This window comes from Rhinatrema bivittatum, chromosome 10 (genome assembly GCF_901001135.1).
Source record: "Rhinatrema bivittatum chromosome 10, aRhiBiv1.1, whole genome shotgun sequence".
Lineage (NCBI taxonomy): Eukaryota > Metazoa > Chordata > Amphibia > Gymnophiona > Rhinatrematidae > Rhinatrema > Rhinatrema bivittatum.
In genome coordinates, this window is record NC_042624.1 from 84,399,901 (window position 1) to 84,418,404 (window position 18,504).

The 18,504-nt window shown below is 42.7% G+C and overlaps 1 protein-coding gene across 8 annotated transcripts in view; it reads left to right on the forward strand.

Moving 5' to 3' along the window:
• The window catches only part of ODF2L (outer dense fiber of sperm tails 2 like), a 192,372-nt gene that overhangs the window by 51,913 nt on the left and 121,955 nt on the right, over positions 1-18,504 (forward strand). For all 8 annotated transcript variants that reach the window (XM_029617769.1, XM_029617772.1, XM_029617771.1 and 5 more), the window contains 2 exons: positions 8,659-8,790; positions 17,448-17,522. In XM_029617769.1, the coding sequence (XP_029473629.1) occupies positions 8,659-8,790; positions 17,448-17,522 (207 nt within the window). The remainder of the gene's footprint in view (positions 1-8,658; positions 8,791-17,447; positions 17,523-18,504) is intronic.

The window sequence follows — 18,504 nt, forward strand, 5'->3', positions numbered from 1 at the left end:
AGGGAGACAGAGCATTGTCTAGCTCAAGTTGTCAGATCTGGAAATGAGGACTGTGGATGCTGGGCTTCGGACATAAAGGTCAAGAAACACTGTCATTGGTAGGGATGTGCATTCATTGCTCCATTCGTTTTATTTGTTGTGGCGGCACACGCATACCTTGCAGATTTATAGTACGCGTGTAACTAGTCAATAAACATATGTGCATATTATAAATCAGTAAGGTATGTGCGTACTGCTGCAATGAATGAAACAAATGGAGAAACAAATTCACATCTCTAGTCATTGGTCCCTTTTGGTGCATGAGGTTGGGAGCAAGCATTTTCTGACTGTGGCTGTACATCCCTGAAGCTTTCATGTAAACAGGGCAGCTTCTTACAACAATCTTGAGGATTGTAACAGCTTCTAAAGGCCCAGATGCCAGCTTCTGATCTTCCTTAAGTGTCCCAGAAAAATGTGACCATTTCTCATGCAATATTGGCATTGACAGTTCCTCCTCATCCAGCCAGACCAGTTCAAATGCTTGGGTAATGTCCACCAACCAACAGTGGAGGCAGAGATTAATAGGCTTGCTGATACCACCTTACCTAGGGCTCTTGTGCTGCCTTCAGCTTGCCAGTATTCTCTGTCTCCAACAGACGGTAGGAGAGCATGTCTCATGCTCTGAGATTAGGCTTAGTTAGGCTGTTTGAAAAGGATTGGCTTTGAAGGGTAGTGTCTACGGTGAAAGCCTTATGTTCCTTTCCCTAGTTGGGCATGGCCTTAGACCAGGGGGATTCTAAGGTTTGGTTTAGGCTCCCATGTTCCCTCCCCCACCCCTTCGCCTCTCTTCTCTGACTGGACCTCCTCAAAAAAAAAAAAAAAAAAAGACAGGAAAGAAACCTGGGTTGGTTTCTGATTCTCTCTCTTATTGTGAAGTCACGGTCATGAACAGTTTTAGAGGATCAGATCATCTTTGTCCTCCATGTGGGATCATTTAAAAGGGACACAGCTATGAAATCTTCATTGGCCTGCTGATATAAAGAAGTCATAAGTGCAGCCTATGAGTTAGAAGACTATCGCTCGCAGACAGGTTGCAAGTGATTTCTTGGGTCAAGCTTTGGTTAGTTTTACCATTGAAGAGTTACAAAGCAATGACCTGATCTTCTTAGCATTCTTTTGTGATACTTTATTTTCTTGATATTCGAACCAGGGAGGAAGCATTCTTGGTTCAGAGGTCTTGAGAGATGGTTGGCCACTGTCCTGCCCATTCAAGGTATAGTTTGGGAACATCCATGTATTTGGTCTGCTCTGGTTTGATGAAAAGGAATGAGACATTAGTTCTTACCTGATAATTTCCTTTTCTTGAGTCAAGCCATACCAGTCCAAGACCCTCCCTTATCTGCCAAACGTGCGATATTCTATGGTTATATATTTTCAGAAAATGTATATATAATTTTAATCAAACCGTCAGTGGATAAGGTAAAGGGATATTAATCAGTTTGGTTTATTTTAACTTTGGTGGGTTTTTTGGTATGTTCATTTGTTATTCTCCCTTGGAAATATCCTGGTTTTGGGTGTGTGTGGGGGGGGGGGTTTGCTTTTAGAATGTTATTTTTAGCTTATTACAAGATACTGGCAGACTGAGGGAAGCATCGGATTCTATGTAAAGTGATATCAACAAGATTGTTAAACTCTGCCTCCAATTGCCGGTTGCTGGACATTTGGACTGGTTTGATGGATTCAAGGAAAGGAAATTATCCGGTATAAACTGATTTTTCCTTTTTGAGAGGGAATTGGGGTGGGGGGAGGAAAGATTCAAGTAGTGTTGCATCACAGGGTTGCAAGCACCAGTGCATCAGCATTGATACCATTGATGGGCTAGTAAACTGAGGTTCAACCCATGTTGGAAACTCTTACAGTATTTGATGCCATTTCCCCAAGACAGAAGTTCACCAGGGTTTAGATGCCAACAGGGCAAGGGAATACCTCTCAGAGACCTTATATTGTAGTCAACTGTAGACTCGGACTGAACAACCAACTTTTGGTTCTGGCTCAGAGTCTGAAAATTCCTGGAGGTACACCTGTGTATCTAAGGACTACTCTAATTAGGAGAGGTCAACAGTCTATCCCTTATATCTCTCTCTTCCACAAGAAAAGTGAATGTTTCCTCCAGAGGATCTCTTCTTCACTGGTTTTATTAAAAGAATGATGGAGACCATTTCATTTGATTTACAAAAGGAGAAAGATACCAGGGCAAAACTTGATATGCTCCAATTTGAGGTTCCTCCCAAGGCAGTGCCTACCCACAAAATCCCACAGAGACCTGGATAAGAACTTGAAAGACCTCCCTCTGTGTCTCCAGTAAACAAGAAGGCAGACATAATATACCCCATTCAGAAGGTTCCTGAATTTGAGATGCAACAACTGCCTCATTAGTCAGCTGTGTTTGAATCTGGTCTCAAAAAAGGTCAAAAGGTCTAGGACTCTCTCCTTAGTGCCCATGGAGAAGAATTCATGTATCCTTGATCTATTTGGGAGAAGAGTTTATCAGGTTACTATGCTTAAAGTCTGCATAGCATCTTATCAGGCCAGGTTTTCAGGATATCCCTAACAAATATGCATGAGATAGATTTGCATATAATGGAGGTAGGTGCATGCAAATCTTTCATTTTATTTATTTATTTATTTGTTTATTTATTTAAAATATTTTCTATACCGTCGTATTCATTAGGGATATATTGAAAATCTGACCTGTTGGTGGCTCTCAAGGGCTGGGAGTCAATACTATTGCCCTAGAGTCTCTAGTGGACAGGGGTATGGATTGTGGAAAACACATGGTTTGATCAACCTACAATGTTTTTCAGACAGTATCGAGAGTATGTGGTAGGGACTGGCGCCAGCAGACTTGGCCTACTGCAGGCCTCAAACCTCAGAGAAGAGGTCCAGGAAAGACTTGCAGATATGCTGTGCAATGAAGATAATCTCTTTGAAGATAAGGTCAAGGAAGTAATGGATAAAATTAAATATGTGCTGTTTCAGACCCTTTCCACTGCTACTCCAGAAACATCCTACTCATCTAGGAGGTATTTGAATGGGGGTGAGGGGGTATTATTTTCCACCCCCTCACCCCCTTCAGTAGCAGGGACCTCACACTCATCCTAGACAGCAGAGAACCCAAAAGCCACAGCCTGCATCCCAGCCCAAACCTGGGATGATGTTTTGACTGCGTCCAGGAGAGCATAAGAACATAAGAAGAACATAAGAAAATGCCATACTGGGTCAGACCAAGGGTCCATCAAGCCCAGCATCCTGTTTCCAACAGTGGCCAATCCAGGCCATAAGAACCTGGCAAGTACCCAAAAACTAAGTCTATTCCATGTTACCATTGCTAATGGCAGTGGCTATTCTCTAAGTGAACTTAATAGCAGGTAATGGACTTCTCCTCCAAGAACTTATCCAATCCTTTTTTAAACACAGCTATACTAACTGCACTAACCACATCCTCTGACAACAAATTCCAGAGTTTAATTGTGCGCTGAGTAAAAAAGAACTTTCTCCGATTAGTTTTAAATGTGCCCCATGCTAACTTCATGGAGTGCCCCCTAGTCTTTCTACTATCCGAAAGAGTAAATAACCGATTCACATCTACCCGTTCTAGACCTCTCATGATTTTAAACACCTCTATCATATCCCCCCTCAGCCGTCTCTTTTCCAAGCTGAAAAGTCCTTACCTCTTTAGTCTTTCCTCATAGGGGAGTTGTTCCATTCTCCTTATCATTTTGGTAGCCCTTCTCTGTACCTTCTCCATCGCAATTATATCTTTTTTGAGATGCGGTGACCAGAATTGTACACAGTATTCAAGGTGCGGTCTCACCATGGAGCAATACAGAGGCATTATGACATTTTCCGTTTTATTCACCATTCCCTTTCTAATAATTCTCAACATTCTGTTTGCTTTTTTGACTGCCGCAGCACACTGTACCGACGATTTCAATGTGTTATCCACTATGAAACCTAGATCTCTTTCTTGGGTTGTAGCACCTAATATGGAACCCAACATTGTGTAATTATAGCATGGGTTATTTTTCCCTATATGCATCACCTTGCACTTATCCACATTAAATTTCATCTGCCATTTGGATGCCCAATTTTCCAGTCTCACAAGGTCTTCCTGCAATTTATCACAATCTGCTTGTGATTTAACTACTCTGAACAATTTTGTGTCATCTGCAAATTTGATTATCTCACTCGTATTTCTTTCCAGATCATTTATAAATATATTGAAAAGTAAGGGTCCCAATACAGATCCCTGAGGCACTCCACTGTCCACTCCCTTCCACTGAGAAAATTGCCCATTTAATCCTACTCTCTGTTTCCTGTCTTTTAGCCAGTTTGCAATCCACGAAAGGACATCACCACCTAGCCCATGACTTTTTACTTTTCCTAGAAGCCTCTCATGAGGAACTTTGTCAAACGCCTTCTGAAAATCCAAGTATACTATATCTACCTGTTCACCTTTATCCACATGTTTATTAACTCCTTCAAAAAAGTGAAGCAGATTTGTGAGGCAAGACTTGCCCTGGGTAAAGCCATGCTGACTTTGTTCCATTAAACCATGTCTTTCTATATGTTCTGTGATTTTGATGTTTAGAACACTTTCCACTATTTTTCCTGGCACTGAAGTCAGGCTAACCGGTCTGTAGTTTCCCGGATCGCCCCTGGAGCCCTTTTTAAATATTGGGGTGACATTTGCTATCCTCCAGTCTTCAGGTACAATGGATGATTTTAATGATAGGTTACAAATTTTTACTAATAGGTCTGAAATTTCATTTTTTAGTTCCTTCAGAACTCTGGGGTGTATACCATCCGGTCCAGGTGATTTACTACTCTTCAGTTTGTCAATCAGGCCTACCACATCTTCTAGGTTCACCGTGATTTGATTCAGTCCATCTGAATCATTACCCATGAAAACCTTCTCCATTACGGGTACCTCCCCAACATCCTCTTCAGTAAACACCAAAGCAAAGAAATCACAATCTCAGCAAAGTGTTGACCAATCATTTGGGTATGGACCTGACTCTCACACTCTGTCTCCCATACGTTTGCAGGAGGTACACTGGATCCTTCTGTAGATCCAGAATATCTGTTGGGACCCAGTACGTGACATCAGTATTGTGGAATATGAGGCAGGCAAGCACAATCTCAGCAACTGTTTTCTGGCTGGTTACCATAAGGCACCACTTGTTTGTCAAGACACATGAAGTGAATTTATAAACCTCCAAAGGTGTGCTCATTTACAGAGTGACTGGATATATGTGCCTTGTACTTTCTCTCTGCAAGTGTCCTTTGATACTTGTGACTTAAAGAAATGGAAAACCAGGGATGATATCCATATCCTGTTTCACCTGTGGATATGAACCAACAGTTCTTGAGTAAGTTAACAATTGTCTCCATATCGGCAAACATTCATGCACTCTAGATTAAATCTCCTATCTGGCACCAAGTAGTGGTAGAAATTTCCCAAATCAAAGCTTTGCTTTATGTGCACATATGGCATGAGACAAGCACGGGATTGGAACCGGCCTTCCAGAAAAGATATATTACTGAGTAGCATATCAAGTGCAGTTTTTATTCCATTGTATGCAGTCAAGGGTAGCAATGCTTTTTCGTTTGCTGAGCTACTATGTAATAGTTACAGCAGTTGTTTGGGTTTAGAGGCCCTGCATAGTGGCGCTGTCTGATGCGCTAGCAGGATTCCCACATCTGCCTGGCAGGAAGAAAACAACAAGGACTTCATCGGGGGAAGGAGAGTTCTGTGGTGAGTTGTGACTGAAAGGGAAGGGAGTGAGGGTAGTGAATGACTGAGAGGGGAGGAAGGGAGTGAGTGGGAGGCAGGAGGTGAGGCTGTGAGGGAAGGAAATGGGTGAGGGGTAAAGAAGGTGAGTGACTGAGAGGTGTTATGATATTGAGGTGTTTGGTGGATTCTTAGGAGCAACAGTGATAGTGACTCCAACAGGGAGGAGCCCCGTAGGGAACTGTAGCACCAGGCTAGACTCAGATGCACAAACACAGAGAATATATCTTTATTATGCAGCTTGTACGGTTCACCAGAGGTGGCAGTAGAGAGTGGATTAGATAGCAACAGTCTGTGATCCTCGGCGGAGGAGACCCGTCCCTCAATGATGGTATAAGGCCCCGATGCAGATATCCAGTGAGGCGCTGTAGGAGAGACATCTGGCAGATGTTATTACACACTCCCTTGTAGCTGAGTAGATAGAGTTCCCAATAAGCAGTAGAGAGAGGATAGGTAGCAACAGTCTTGATCCTCGGCAGAGGATTCCCGTTCCACAATGGTGATGTAGGGCCCGATGCAGATAGTCAACGAGGAGCTGTAGATGAACAGAACAAGAGAAGTGTAACTCACTCTCTGTAGCTGATAGGTAGTGTTCCAGCAGGTAGAAGAATTGGTAGCAGGCACCAGGATAGACACACAGGCCCTCGAGGAGCAAGTACCTGGATTCAGGATAGGCACCTGGAAATAAGTAAAGGGCCCCCGAGGAGCGGGTACCCAACTTAGTAGAACCCCAGAGGGTGAAGATAGCTTCCAGCAGAGCAGCTTCAGACCGGAACGAATTCAATCCGTTGCTAACTCTGCGAGAGTCAGCAAATGGGCAACCTTTTGTAGTCGGATGCAGTGACATCACTCAAGGGGGATGCCCCTGAGGTTCGCGCCAACACTGCTATAAGATGTGAGGCGTGCGTGCGCACACATGCACGCACCTTAGGAGGCCTGAAGTCAACATGGGGAGATGCCGGAGGGTGCGGCAAGGAGACGCTACGGACGCCATTCTCCCAAGGCTGGTGGAGAAGGCTGAAATAGAGGTGAGGCATGTCGAGCGAAGCCGCCTGAGACTGATGGACGCAACAAGAGGGAAGGGAAAAGGATAAGTGGGAGTGAAGGAGTGACTGGGAGAGGAGTTGAGAATGAGGGAAAGGGTGTGAGTGACTGAGAGGTGAGTAGAAGGAAGGGAAGTGGGACTGAAGAAGGGTGTGAGAAGAAGAGAAGGTAGAAGGGTGCAGTATATGTGTATGTGTGATTGAACGTGTGTATATGAGGGAGAGGAGAAAGTTTTTGTTTACTAGAATTCACTATATCCGTTTCCATGCCTGTATGCAGTCCTTGTGTGCTTCAAGTTCCAAGAAGCTTGAAGTGGAGAACACTCTGGAGAGACTTCAGGATTTGCAGACCATAGTTCTGGTTCTGTTCAAGTATCAGGCTCAGGGCAGGTACACCATATATTTTGTGGTTCCAAAAAAGGACGGTTTTTATCAGTCAATTCTCAATTTGAAAGGAGTCAACAAATGCCTTTGCATGCCCCATTACTGTATGGAAACTCTGTTCAGTTATTGTGGCAGTGAGGCAAGGTGAGTTTCTGAATCTTTCAGAAGTATATTTTCATATTCATATCAGGGAAGATAATCAAAAGTTTTTCATTTTTGCGTTCTAAGGAAACATTTCAGTGCAAAGTTGTGGGTACCTTTTCCTAGTCAACTGTAAAAAGTACCCATGGACTTTGTATTTAGGCACCTAGTTTGAAAGTTGCCCTCTATATTTTTCAGCATCTATAATATGTGAATGCAGTGCACCAGGAATGCACTCAGTAAATCAAGCTGACATATATTGAATAACACTCATGTTTAATAATGCTTCCTATTTCTTCAGTAGTGTTAGGGGTAGATTTTATAAATTTCCGCGCGCACGTACTTTTGTTCGTGCACCAGGCGCGAACAAAAGTACGCTGGATTTTATAAGATACGTGCGTAGCCGCGCGTATCTTATAAAATCCGGGGTCGGCGCGTGCAAGGGGGTGCACATTTGTGCAACCTGCACGCGCCAAGCCCGGCGTGCACTGCCTGTTCCCTCCAAGGCCGCTCCGAAATCGGAGCGGCCTCGGAGGGAACTTTCTTTCCACCCCCCCCCCCCCCCCCCCCCCGCACCTTCCCCTCCCTTCCCCTACCTAACCCACCCCCCCGGCCCTATCTAAACCCCCCCTACCTTTGTTGGCAGATTTACTCCTGCGGAAAGCAGGTGTAAATCTGCACGCGCCAGCGGGCTGCTGGCGCACCATCACCCGACCCGGGGGCAGGTCCGGAGGCCTCGACCACGCCCCCGGGCCGGCGCCACGCCCCCAGGCCTGCCCCCGAAACGCCACGTCACTCGCGGCACGCCCCCGAAACGCTGCGGCACTCGCGGCACGCCCCCGACACGCCCCTCCATGCAAGCCCCGGGACTTACGCACGTCCCGGGGCTTGCATGGAGTGGTGGATAGGGGATTTGGAATAGACTCCCTAGGTTTTACAACTCTCCGCTCCATCTACTATACTTCTACATTTGGGCTAGGTACTGGAATACATTCCTGTGATCCTTGATCTGACCTTTGAAGACTGCATGTTGAAGCATTTTGGTCCTGCTAAAATGTTTATTGCTTAACTTGCAATGTATTCTTTATACTGTTACTAAAATTACTTTGCATGGCACTTAGGAAAATAGCTTTTTGTGGACAGTGTAGCATAACTAAAGACTGAAATCCATTGCTAAAATGTCTGATGGTAATAAAGAGATGTCTTCCAGTTAAATTGTTGTAGGTGTTTTATGTCTCTGGTCTTATATTTTGTCAGGCTGCTAATCTTTCTGCATCAGATGTCATGAACATTACTAATCAGAATGATCAGTTGTTAAGAGAACTGGAAAGTTTCAAAAACTTAAAGAGAACTCTTGAACATCTCTTGAAAAGAAATGAGCATAAGAAGGTATGTTAATACCGTAATCACCTTTTCACTAGCAGTGGAGAATTTTGTTTTTTTTTATCTCTTAAAGTATTAAGGTATCAAAATTATTTAATCATTTGTAATGTTGAATAGAGGAGGGGAATAAATATTAATGTGATGAAATAGTATGAAGGTTAGTAAAACGGAATGTATTTTATATTTTTACATTGGTGTTTATATGGCATCCTAGACAAAGTTGATAATCATTAAATTACATACAGACATTAGGAATCCCTTTGGCAAGAAAGGCTTGTACAGAATCCGTCTCTACTGGCCACTTTCCCCTTGGATCGAGCTCTCAGGTGCTGGTGGCCGGCATGACTTACTGGAACAGGTACACTCCCTGGACAGGACCTGAAGAATGCCAGTTAAGGCAAGGCTAAACTGCAAGGGACTACAGACCAACAAGAGACAAGGGAGTCCATGATAAGTTTGGGGGCAAACAGACAAAACAGTCTAGTACCAGAAGACCCCAGACTAGGGCCAGGAACAACCAAGACAGGACTAAACAGACAGAAGGCCACAAATTTGGATCAAACAAACAGGAACAGAACAAGGCAGAAGGCCACAAACTTGGGCCAAACAGAATTCTTGGAAAAAAAAAGATGCAGGCCACAACTAGGGCTACCTGAGACTCAAGCTGAACCAAGATTTTCACTGCGAGGCTAGTTTATAAACTGTGGCAGTGCAAAGAACATGGCTGCCAGCAGGACCTCCTGGCCATAGAGCATGAAAGACTGAGCAGAGAGTATATATTTATTTATTTATAACTTTTCTATACCGAAGTTCAAATAACAGGGTTAATTATCACTCCGGTTTACATTGCAACCATAAACAGACAGTGACAAAAAATTGTCTTACATAGAACAGGAGGAGAAAAAACTTGGATATAACTTAAGCAAGGGGAAAATGTAACGTATCAAACTGTTAAGAGCCGAAAGAGTTGGCTTTTTGGGGTGAAAAGGAAAAATCTGAGGGAGGGATTGGAAAGGTGGAGGGGATGGAAAGTATGCGGGTTACAATAGCTTTAATGAAAGTCAAATGCATATCCTGGGATTACACCCATTACAAGGTAAGCAATTTTGCTTTCTGCAAGGAGTGGCAGATACTACCAAAAGAATTTTCCTGGGCAGACTGGATGGGTCATCTGGCCCTTTTCTGCCATTATTACTATGTTTAACTATGTGATTCCAGCAAATCCATAAAAGAGATGGATCATGCAACAAGGCTATGAGAATCCCCAGTCCAGTGTCTGCTGTATTGCAGATTATTTTTCCTTGTTTTCTGTCCCTAAAATTTCTACAAATGCTGTTTCCTCATGATCCAGCAAAACTAGTCCAGACACATGGTTTATGCACTCCAGCCAGCAGATGGAGACAGAGAACAGGTTTGTTGAAATCATCCCTTGTATTGAGTCTTGTGCTGTGCTCTGCCTATGAGTATTTTCTATCTTCAGCAGATTATAGGCAAGAATCCCATGCTGTGACTGAGTTCTGGTTTAGGAGACATGAATTTGGCTGCTCCTGTTGACTTTTGACTCCCTCTGCCAGTTAACAGTCTTTGACTCCCTTCTTCAACGGAGCATAGCCTGGGAGCCAGAGGGTTTCTGGGGGGATTGTGTTTGTTTGTCCTTCTTTCTTCTCCCCTTTTCCCCTCCTCTAGGTTGGCTCTCTCTCATTCTCTCTTTCAGGTTTTGCCCCTCTCCTCAAAAAAAAAAAATCCTCTTTTTTTTAAAGCCAGTGTGCTTGGTGTCCAGTCAGTAAAGTTAAAAATAAATAAAGCAAAAAAGGCATTTCGTGTTGGAAGCTAAAAACAGCTCAGCGGCAGCAGGCTTCTTTTCCTCTGTTTTTGGTGGGGCAGGAGACCAGTTAGGGTTTTTTATCTGAGGGCAGGTAAAGGGAGATTATGGCTGCTTCAGGAGAGCACAGGAAGAGGATCCCACTTTGCAAAATGTATGGATGCATCGGGCCATGTTGGGGAGAGGTGTGTGATGCAGAGGTTGTGCTAAGGAGAAGTAGAGGGAGCTTCAGAGGAACATGACTAATTCAAGGGACATCATATCGGGGGGGCCTCTGGCCAGGCTGGTGGAAATGGAAGCAGTCTTGAAATCACGAGAAGGAAACATTGTGGATTCAGAGCTTCCTGCACTGCTTCTCACAGTTTTGGATACAGGAACAGGGCCTTCCGGGTCTACATGCACTGCAACATTAAGAATGACTGGAAAGAGCTATTCTGTTCAGGAATAGGCTCCTGTGTAATCATAGCACTGTCAGCTCAATTTTTTAAATGCCTGTACCAAACATTTTTTATGAGGCAGAACTCGGCTCATGGCGTGTCCTCCTCCCTGTCTTTATTCAGGAAGGAGTGTATCCCAGTTCTGGTCGTAAGAGGACCAGAAAGGAAGATGAAGACAATCTGGAAGAAGAAAAGTCCTCTAGGTCAGACATTTATCTTGTGGATTTAAAAAGTCCTAAGGGTAGTAATGAACATAAGGAGGGGGAATATTCTCCTGTGGAAGTGGGCGAGTCCTCCATGGTTCAACTCTTTCATAAGCAAGAGCTCCCTTGATTCCTCAATTGTTGAAGATTTTGAATATTGCAGAAGAAAAGGATAAAGAAGATACAAATTCTGCCGAAGACCCAATTATGCTGGATCTAAGGAAACCATCTAAGGCCTTCCCTCTGCATAGGTCGATCAGGGAATTGATTTCTATTGAATGGAATTCCCCAGAGGCCAATTTTAAAGGGGAAAAATCTTTGGCTAAGCTTTATCCTCTATGTGCTCAGGAAAGGGAGAAACTTAAATATACTAAAGTGGATGCACTGTCTCTAGAAGGATTACTATCCTATAGAGGGTGGTGCTTCTTTCAGAGATGCACAGGACAGGAAGATTGATTTGGTACTTAAGATGTTTGTTGGACCAGCTTGGCTTTTCAGACAGTGGTGTAAAGCAGAATCATGACAAGAGCTGGTCTGCATTTGTCACAGCATATCCAGGATAGTTCCTTGGAAGGTATTGGTTTGGTCCTGGATGAGGCAGCCTAGATAGTGCCAGGGTCTGTCTTCCTGGTGGATGCTTCCCATGATTTGGTTCAGGCTAAGGCCAGGACTATGGCTTTTATTGTAGCAACTTGACTTTTGTTGTGGTTACATAACTAGTCAGCTGATTCTATTTCTAAGACTCAGTTTCCTTTTAAAGGGAAGCTTTTATTTGGAAAGGATCTGAAAAGTTCATGAAGGCCTTGAGGGAGTCAAAGGCACTTAGATTGCTGGGGGATAAGCCCAAGAGATCTGTGAGATTTCCGCTAACTAGGAGTTGCTTTCATGATATGAAGCATGGGAGATCTGTTAGGTCTTCAGGTGGCTAGCGAGCTAGACCTTATAATGAGTTTCAGTCCTTTAGAGTAATGAGAGATGGAAACAAGAACGGGGCTTCTGCCAATATCACAGGATATTGGCATTCTCAATGAAAGTGTACAGGCTAGGTTTTTGGAGTTCATAGGCGGATGGCTGTCTGCCTTTTACCAAAAATAGGTCCAAATAGCATCAGATCAGTAGTTTCTGGAGGTAGATGAGGACGGCTATGCCCGGGAGTTTTCCCATCTTATTTTAGAAGCTTTTGTGGTGACTCCTTGTCATTCTGCTTGAAAGGGGGAGGCATTTCAAGTAACTCTTGAATGCCTTCTGTGATTGGGAGCGGTTGTCCCAGTTTTGTCTTCTCAGAGAGGACAAAGAAGATAATAATTTTATATTCTGGATCTAAAGCAGGCCAGTAGAGCTTTAAAGGTGACTCATTTCAGGATGGAAACTTTGAAGTCTACTATGGTAGTGGTGCAATAAGGGGAATTCCTAACGTCCTTGAATTTGATGGAGACATATTTTCATATCCCAATAAAGGAGGACAATTAAAAATATCTTTATTTTGCTGTACTGGGGAGTCATTTTCAGTTTCAGGCCTTGCCTTTCAGCCTAGCAACTGCCCCAAAACTTTTTCCAAGGTGATGGTGGTAGTAACAGTGGCTCTTTGTTGAGAGGGAATTTTGGATCAGCCGTATTTAGACAATTGGTTGATCAGGGTGGCCAGTTCAGGATAACGAGACAGAGCCAGAGTTGTGCAGTTTTTGTAAGATCTATGCTGGATTGTTAGCTGCCATAATAGCAAGTTGGTTCCTTCTCAGACCTTGGAATATCTGAGAGTGTTTTTCGACACACAGACTAGTGAAGTGCAATTAACAGGAGAGAGGATTTGGAAGCTGCAGAATCATGTAAGAACCTTGTTGAGATGCAAAACTCTTGCAGCCTGGAGCTGTCTTCAGGTATTAGAGTCCATGGCAGTGACATAGGATTTAATTCCTTGGGCGAAGGTCCACCTGAGGCCCTTGCAGTAGACATTACTGTTGAGATCGCCCCCTTAGTCTCAGTCTTATTCCATGAGGCTGCAGTTTAAAGACTAAGCCAAGAAGAGTTTGGATTGATAGCTAGGGTCAAAGAAATTGGAACTGAGAGCAGATCTCGATTCTCTGTTGTGGATTACAGTGACGACTGTTGCCAGTCTCTTTGGTTGGGGAGTGCACTATCAAGGTTGAGTGACTCAGAGCACTTGGATTTGGGAGAAGGCCTAAGGGTCCATCAGTCGCTTGCAAATGAGGGTTATAAAGAATTCTCTTTTTCAGTTTGCGCCTTTACTTTTATTGTAGTAGGATCTTGTCCGAAAATACTACAGAAGTGGCATATGTAAATAAGCAAGAGGGAACCAAAAGTCCACAGGTTGCCCAAGAAGAGGATTAGTTGATGATCTGGGTGGAAAATTATGTATGGATGTTCTCCAGAAGGTACATTACAGGAATAGAAAATGTGTAGACAGTTTTTCTGAGCTAGAAATCTCTGGATCTAGAGGAGTAGGTTCTGTTGGAAGAGACATTCTCCATGATAGTGGACTGATGAGAAAAGCCAGTGGCAGACTGGATGGGTTCCTGCACCAATGCCAAGGTGAGTCTGTTCTTCAATCAGAGGAAGAAGTAAGATTATTCAGATTTGGATGCCGTAATTCAGAAGTGCCTAGAAAAGGGCTTCTGGGTGTGTTTTTGCTTTGGCTCTTGGTAGGCAAGATTTTGCAGAAGATCTCAAATCATCAGGGCCTCATGATATTGGTGGCACTTGATTAGCCAAGACATCCCTGGTATGCAGTTCTAGTAAGGATGCTGGATGGCAATCCAATGGTGTTACCATAGTCCAGGGTTTTTTTCAATCCAGGGACCGGTGGTGCAGGAAAATCAGTCTGTTTTGTCTTATGCCTTGTCCTTGAGAGGGCTTGCTTAGGCAAGAGAGGTTATCCTTAGGGAGTGTGAATACTTTTATGGGCCAAAAACGTTTCTACATCTGTACTGTATGGTAGAACCTGGAAAGTTTTAGAAGCCTGGTGTGCAAGTAAAGGACTTTCAGCTAAAAGAGCTTTATTGCCATTGATTTTGGAGTTCCTGCAGGAGGGCTTGAATAAGGATTTAGCCCTGAAGTCCATGAAGTTGCAGGTGACAGATATTGCTTGTTATAAAGGTTGTTTGGGTTATAAGTCAGTGGCTTCCTTTGTGGTGTAAAGCATATCCGGCTGCCAATAAGAGATCTAGTGCCTGTCTGGAATCTGAATCTGGTGTTGCTTACCAATTAACTGTGGAAGGCTTTGATTAAGATTTTTACTCTGAAGGTGGTGTTTTTGGTGGCAAGTTGTTCAGCTAGGTATATTTTGGAGATTCAAGCCCTATCTCGTAGAGAGCCTTTTCCGAGTTTTTCGCATAGTACCTTTCTTCCTTCCTTCCCAAGGTGGTCTTGGCATTTCATCTGAATCAAGTAGTTTGTCTGCTCTCCTTTCAGAGGGGTGCATGCAGAGACAAGTTTAGTTTGTTACATCATTTGGTTGTGAAAAAGATTTTGCTCTGATATTTGACTAATGATTTTAGGAAGTCAGATCATCTGTTTTTTCAGTAGTCCCAGGAAGGGTAAATCAGCTTCTAAAGCTTCTTTAGCCCAATGGATTAAGAAACTATCGGGCCAATTCAGTATGGTGCGCTCAACCGAGCGCACCTTTAGCCCCCGTTTGGCCTCGCGTTTTCTTCGAGCTATTTTTACCCCTTATATGGTAAGAGGTAATAACGCATGGAAAATGCGCGGCCAACCCCCCCAAAACTAATAGCGCCTGCAACATGCAAATGCATGTTGATGGGCCTATTAGTTATTCCCGCGCGATACAGAAAGTAAAATGAGCAGCGAAGCCGCACATTTTACTTTCAGAAATTAACGCCTGCCCAAAGGCAGAAGTTAATTTCGGCTGGTACAGGGAAAGTGTACAGAAAAGCAGAAAAAACTGCTTTTCTGTACACCTCCGACTTAATATCATAGTTATATTAAGTCGGAGGCCCCAAAGATAAAAAATAGATAAATAAAAACAAAAAAATCGGCCCGCGGGTTGGAAAATAGACGCTCAATGTTGCCGGCGTCCGTTTTCCGAACCCGTGGCAGTCAGGGGGTTTGACAACCGACGCCGGTAAAATTAAGCATTGGCTGTCAAACCCACTGACAGTCACCACTTCTGTCAAAAAGGAGGCACTAGGGAGAGTGGCCTGGGCGCGCGTCGGGAGAGCGGGCGCTTGCCGGCTCTCCCACGAGGTTTTCTGTATCAGCCCGTTTAGATGCAGCCTACATAGGCAAGGAATTGCTTCTTCCTAAGAGCACAGGTGATGTCTTTTACTGAGCTACGTTTGATGTCATCAGAAATTTGCAAGGCGGCAACTTGGTTGTCATTGCATTTCTTTTTAAAGCTTTATCCTTTTGACGTCTGTCCCAGGGAAGAAGCAGCCTTTGTTTCATGTGTGCTGAAACTGTGTTAGCAATTCTGCCCATGTGAGGGATAGCTTGGGTACCTTCCATGTGTCTGTACTGGTCTGCCTGGATGATGAGGAAGGCAAAATTTTCTTTTACCTGATAATTTCCTTTCCTTGAGTGTAGTCAGGCAAGTCCAGAACTCTCCCTGACTGCTGATGTTTATTCTGCTGTATAATGGTCATGTTTTCAGTGGCTCGTGCTGCGAAAATGTGTTTGGTCAGTAGAACCATGAATTTCTATGCTCAGGTGAGTGATCTGTTCTTCCTCCCATGAAGATCCTATCCTTGTGTATATTATCCTCTTTTCTTTTCTTGTTTTGTGCAAGCCCTTTGGTTCTGTGATGGTGGAGTTTATCTATTTTCTTTCTTAGCTTGTTACATAGAATATTAGCAAGCTGACCATAGCACAGAACCCTATAAGGGGTAATATCAGCAAACCTATTGTTCTGCTGGCTGAGGATCACAACCTAGGCATCTGGCCTAGTCTGTCTGGACTCAAGGGAAAGAAATAATTTTCAGCTAAGATTACATTTCTCCTTAGTCCCCTGCTGCAGAGGGCTGGATGCAGGAATGGAAAATATTTTAAAGATATGTTCTTCTTCCCTGTATCTTATTCTTTTTTTTTTACCTTTATTCCCTATCTCAGCTGCATATCCTCTGTTGAGCTCAGCACCATCAGTTGGCATCAGATCATTTAATCAATTACATACAGGATACATGTAAATCCTTCTCAATAAAATGTAATAGAGAAATTAAAGCTCATGAGAAAGCCAAATAAAAAAGATGGGCCTTCATAAGAACATAAGAAATGCTATGCATGATCAGATCAAGGTCCATCAAGCCCATTGGCAAATCCCATGCAGCAGACCTGTTTCCTGTTGCTCATTCCTTGGGATAGAATTAGTTTCAGCCTCTTACAAAACAGCTTCTAATCCACAGTGCCTCATAGTGCAAAAGGCAAGCTGTTCCATAACACAGGCCGGGCCACTATAAATGCTCGATGACGTGTGACCTGAAGACGAGTCTTTCTAAAGGAGAAAACCAACAAAAGATGCCATTCTGCAGTTTGCAGCTTCCGAGGGGAAACATTCTGAAAGTGATCTTCAAAAAAAAAAAAGGAATATCCCCTGCAAAAACTCTGAAAGCAAGGGTGATCATTTTAAAATTGACTCTGAGCCACAGGTAATCTGTGAAACCGTTTCAATTTTGGGGTAATATGATCCCTGAAGGCACAGGGCAATATTGGGTGCACTGCAATATTTTGTAACAACTGGAGTGCTTGCAGCTGATATTTTGGTAGTCACACAATAAACAGTGGTCAAAATGAATGACTGGATGATTACTGAAAATCATCCTTATCCAAAATACATTTTAATGGTCTAATCAATTTAAACTTAACAAATGTAGACTTTAAAACTGAATTTACCTGTGGCTTTAAGGAGAGCTGTGAGAAACCCCAAGTCCCTCACAGACTTCAAAAGCAGGAGGTGTTGATGAGAAGCTGCTTTAATCATTTAGGTATTTTAGGTGCGTTTATTTAGAGCATGATATTCTCTTAGGATTGTAGAGAGCCTAGATGGAAGACTTTGTAAATAGTATTTATGTTTTTCTTTTCCTTCATTTTCAAATATCCATTTCTATCCATTTTGTCTGAGGAAAGTAAATCTTCTATGAGTGAACTGTATTTTCAGTTCATTGTAATTTTATTGCTGTACTAGCACTTCCTGTAAATAATATCAATTACCATCCTTATATTGTTTTACAGTTCAGCAGTAAGGAGATCAAGAATGATATTGATGATTTGCTAGAGAGAGTCCTTGAAATTGAAACTGAAGATGTAGTAAGTTTTCTGAAAGCCTAAACTGTGTTGTAGTTCTCTTACTGAAGTATAAGACTGAACATAAGAACATGTGAGTAGAAAATGTTTTCCATTAAATTAGAAGTGACTAAACTAGAATGCAGTCAAGTAATTTTAAGAAAAACTCTCTGAGCAATAGTATGCTGGTATGTGCATCTTTTGTAGCTAAGTGCTATTTTTAAAAATTAACATTGCATGATAAAAAACAAAGTGGAGGATTATCTGGTGGCAATTCAGTCCACTTAGTAAATGGGTCAAGGATAATATCTTGTTCAAACATATGATTCAGCTGTAGATTTTATGTGCTGATACATGTTTGCTGTGCATGGTATTATTTGCTATGAAGGTCCACACTTGTGCAAGCTGCAGTGTAAGCAGCCTTTATTGTAAGCCGGTTGACTTCAAAGTATGGACTGCACCTCTGAGCCAAAAGAGCAGCTCCATTAACTGAGCTAGTAAAAGATCCTTACCTGCTTTAGCCATATTACTCATATCTCTCCCTTTCTTACTTTATCATGTCACATTTGGAAACAAATGAATCAAAATTATATTGTAGTAATTGATTGGGAAAATGTTTGTATTCTTTAATACTATCAAGCTAAGTTTTTTTTCTTATTATTTTAATTTAACTTATGACATGTTTTGTGCTTTTGTTTTGTTAAATCAACTTTTGAGATATATTGTCGCCTTTTTTCCCTTATGTTAACTACTTCACGCTACCTATCTTTCCCTCTCTTCTCCTGTCTCCCTTTACCCCTCCCCTCTTTCTGACCTGCTCCCATCCCCTGCTCCCTGTTTATTGTAATTTCCTCTTTATTTGAGTTACTTGTAAACCGGTGTGATGTGCCATATGAATGTCGGTATATTAAAAGTTGTTAAATAAAATAAATAAATAAATAATAGCTCGACTAACCCTTTCCTTAGTAGATTAATGTTCTGGTTAACCTTTGTTGTTTTGTACATG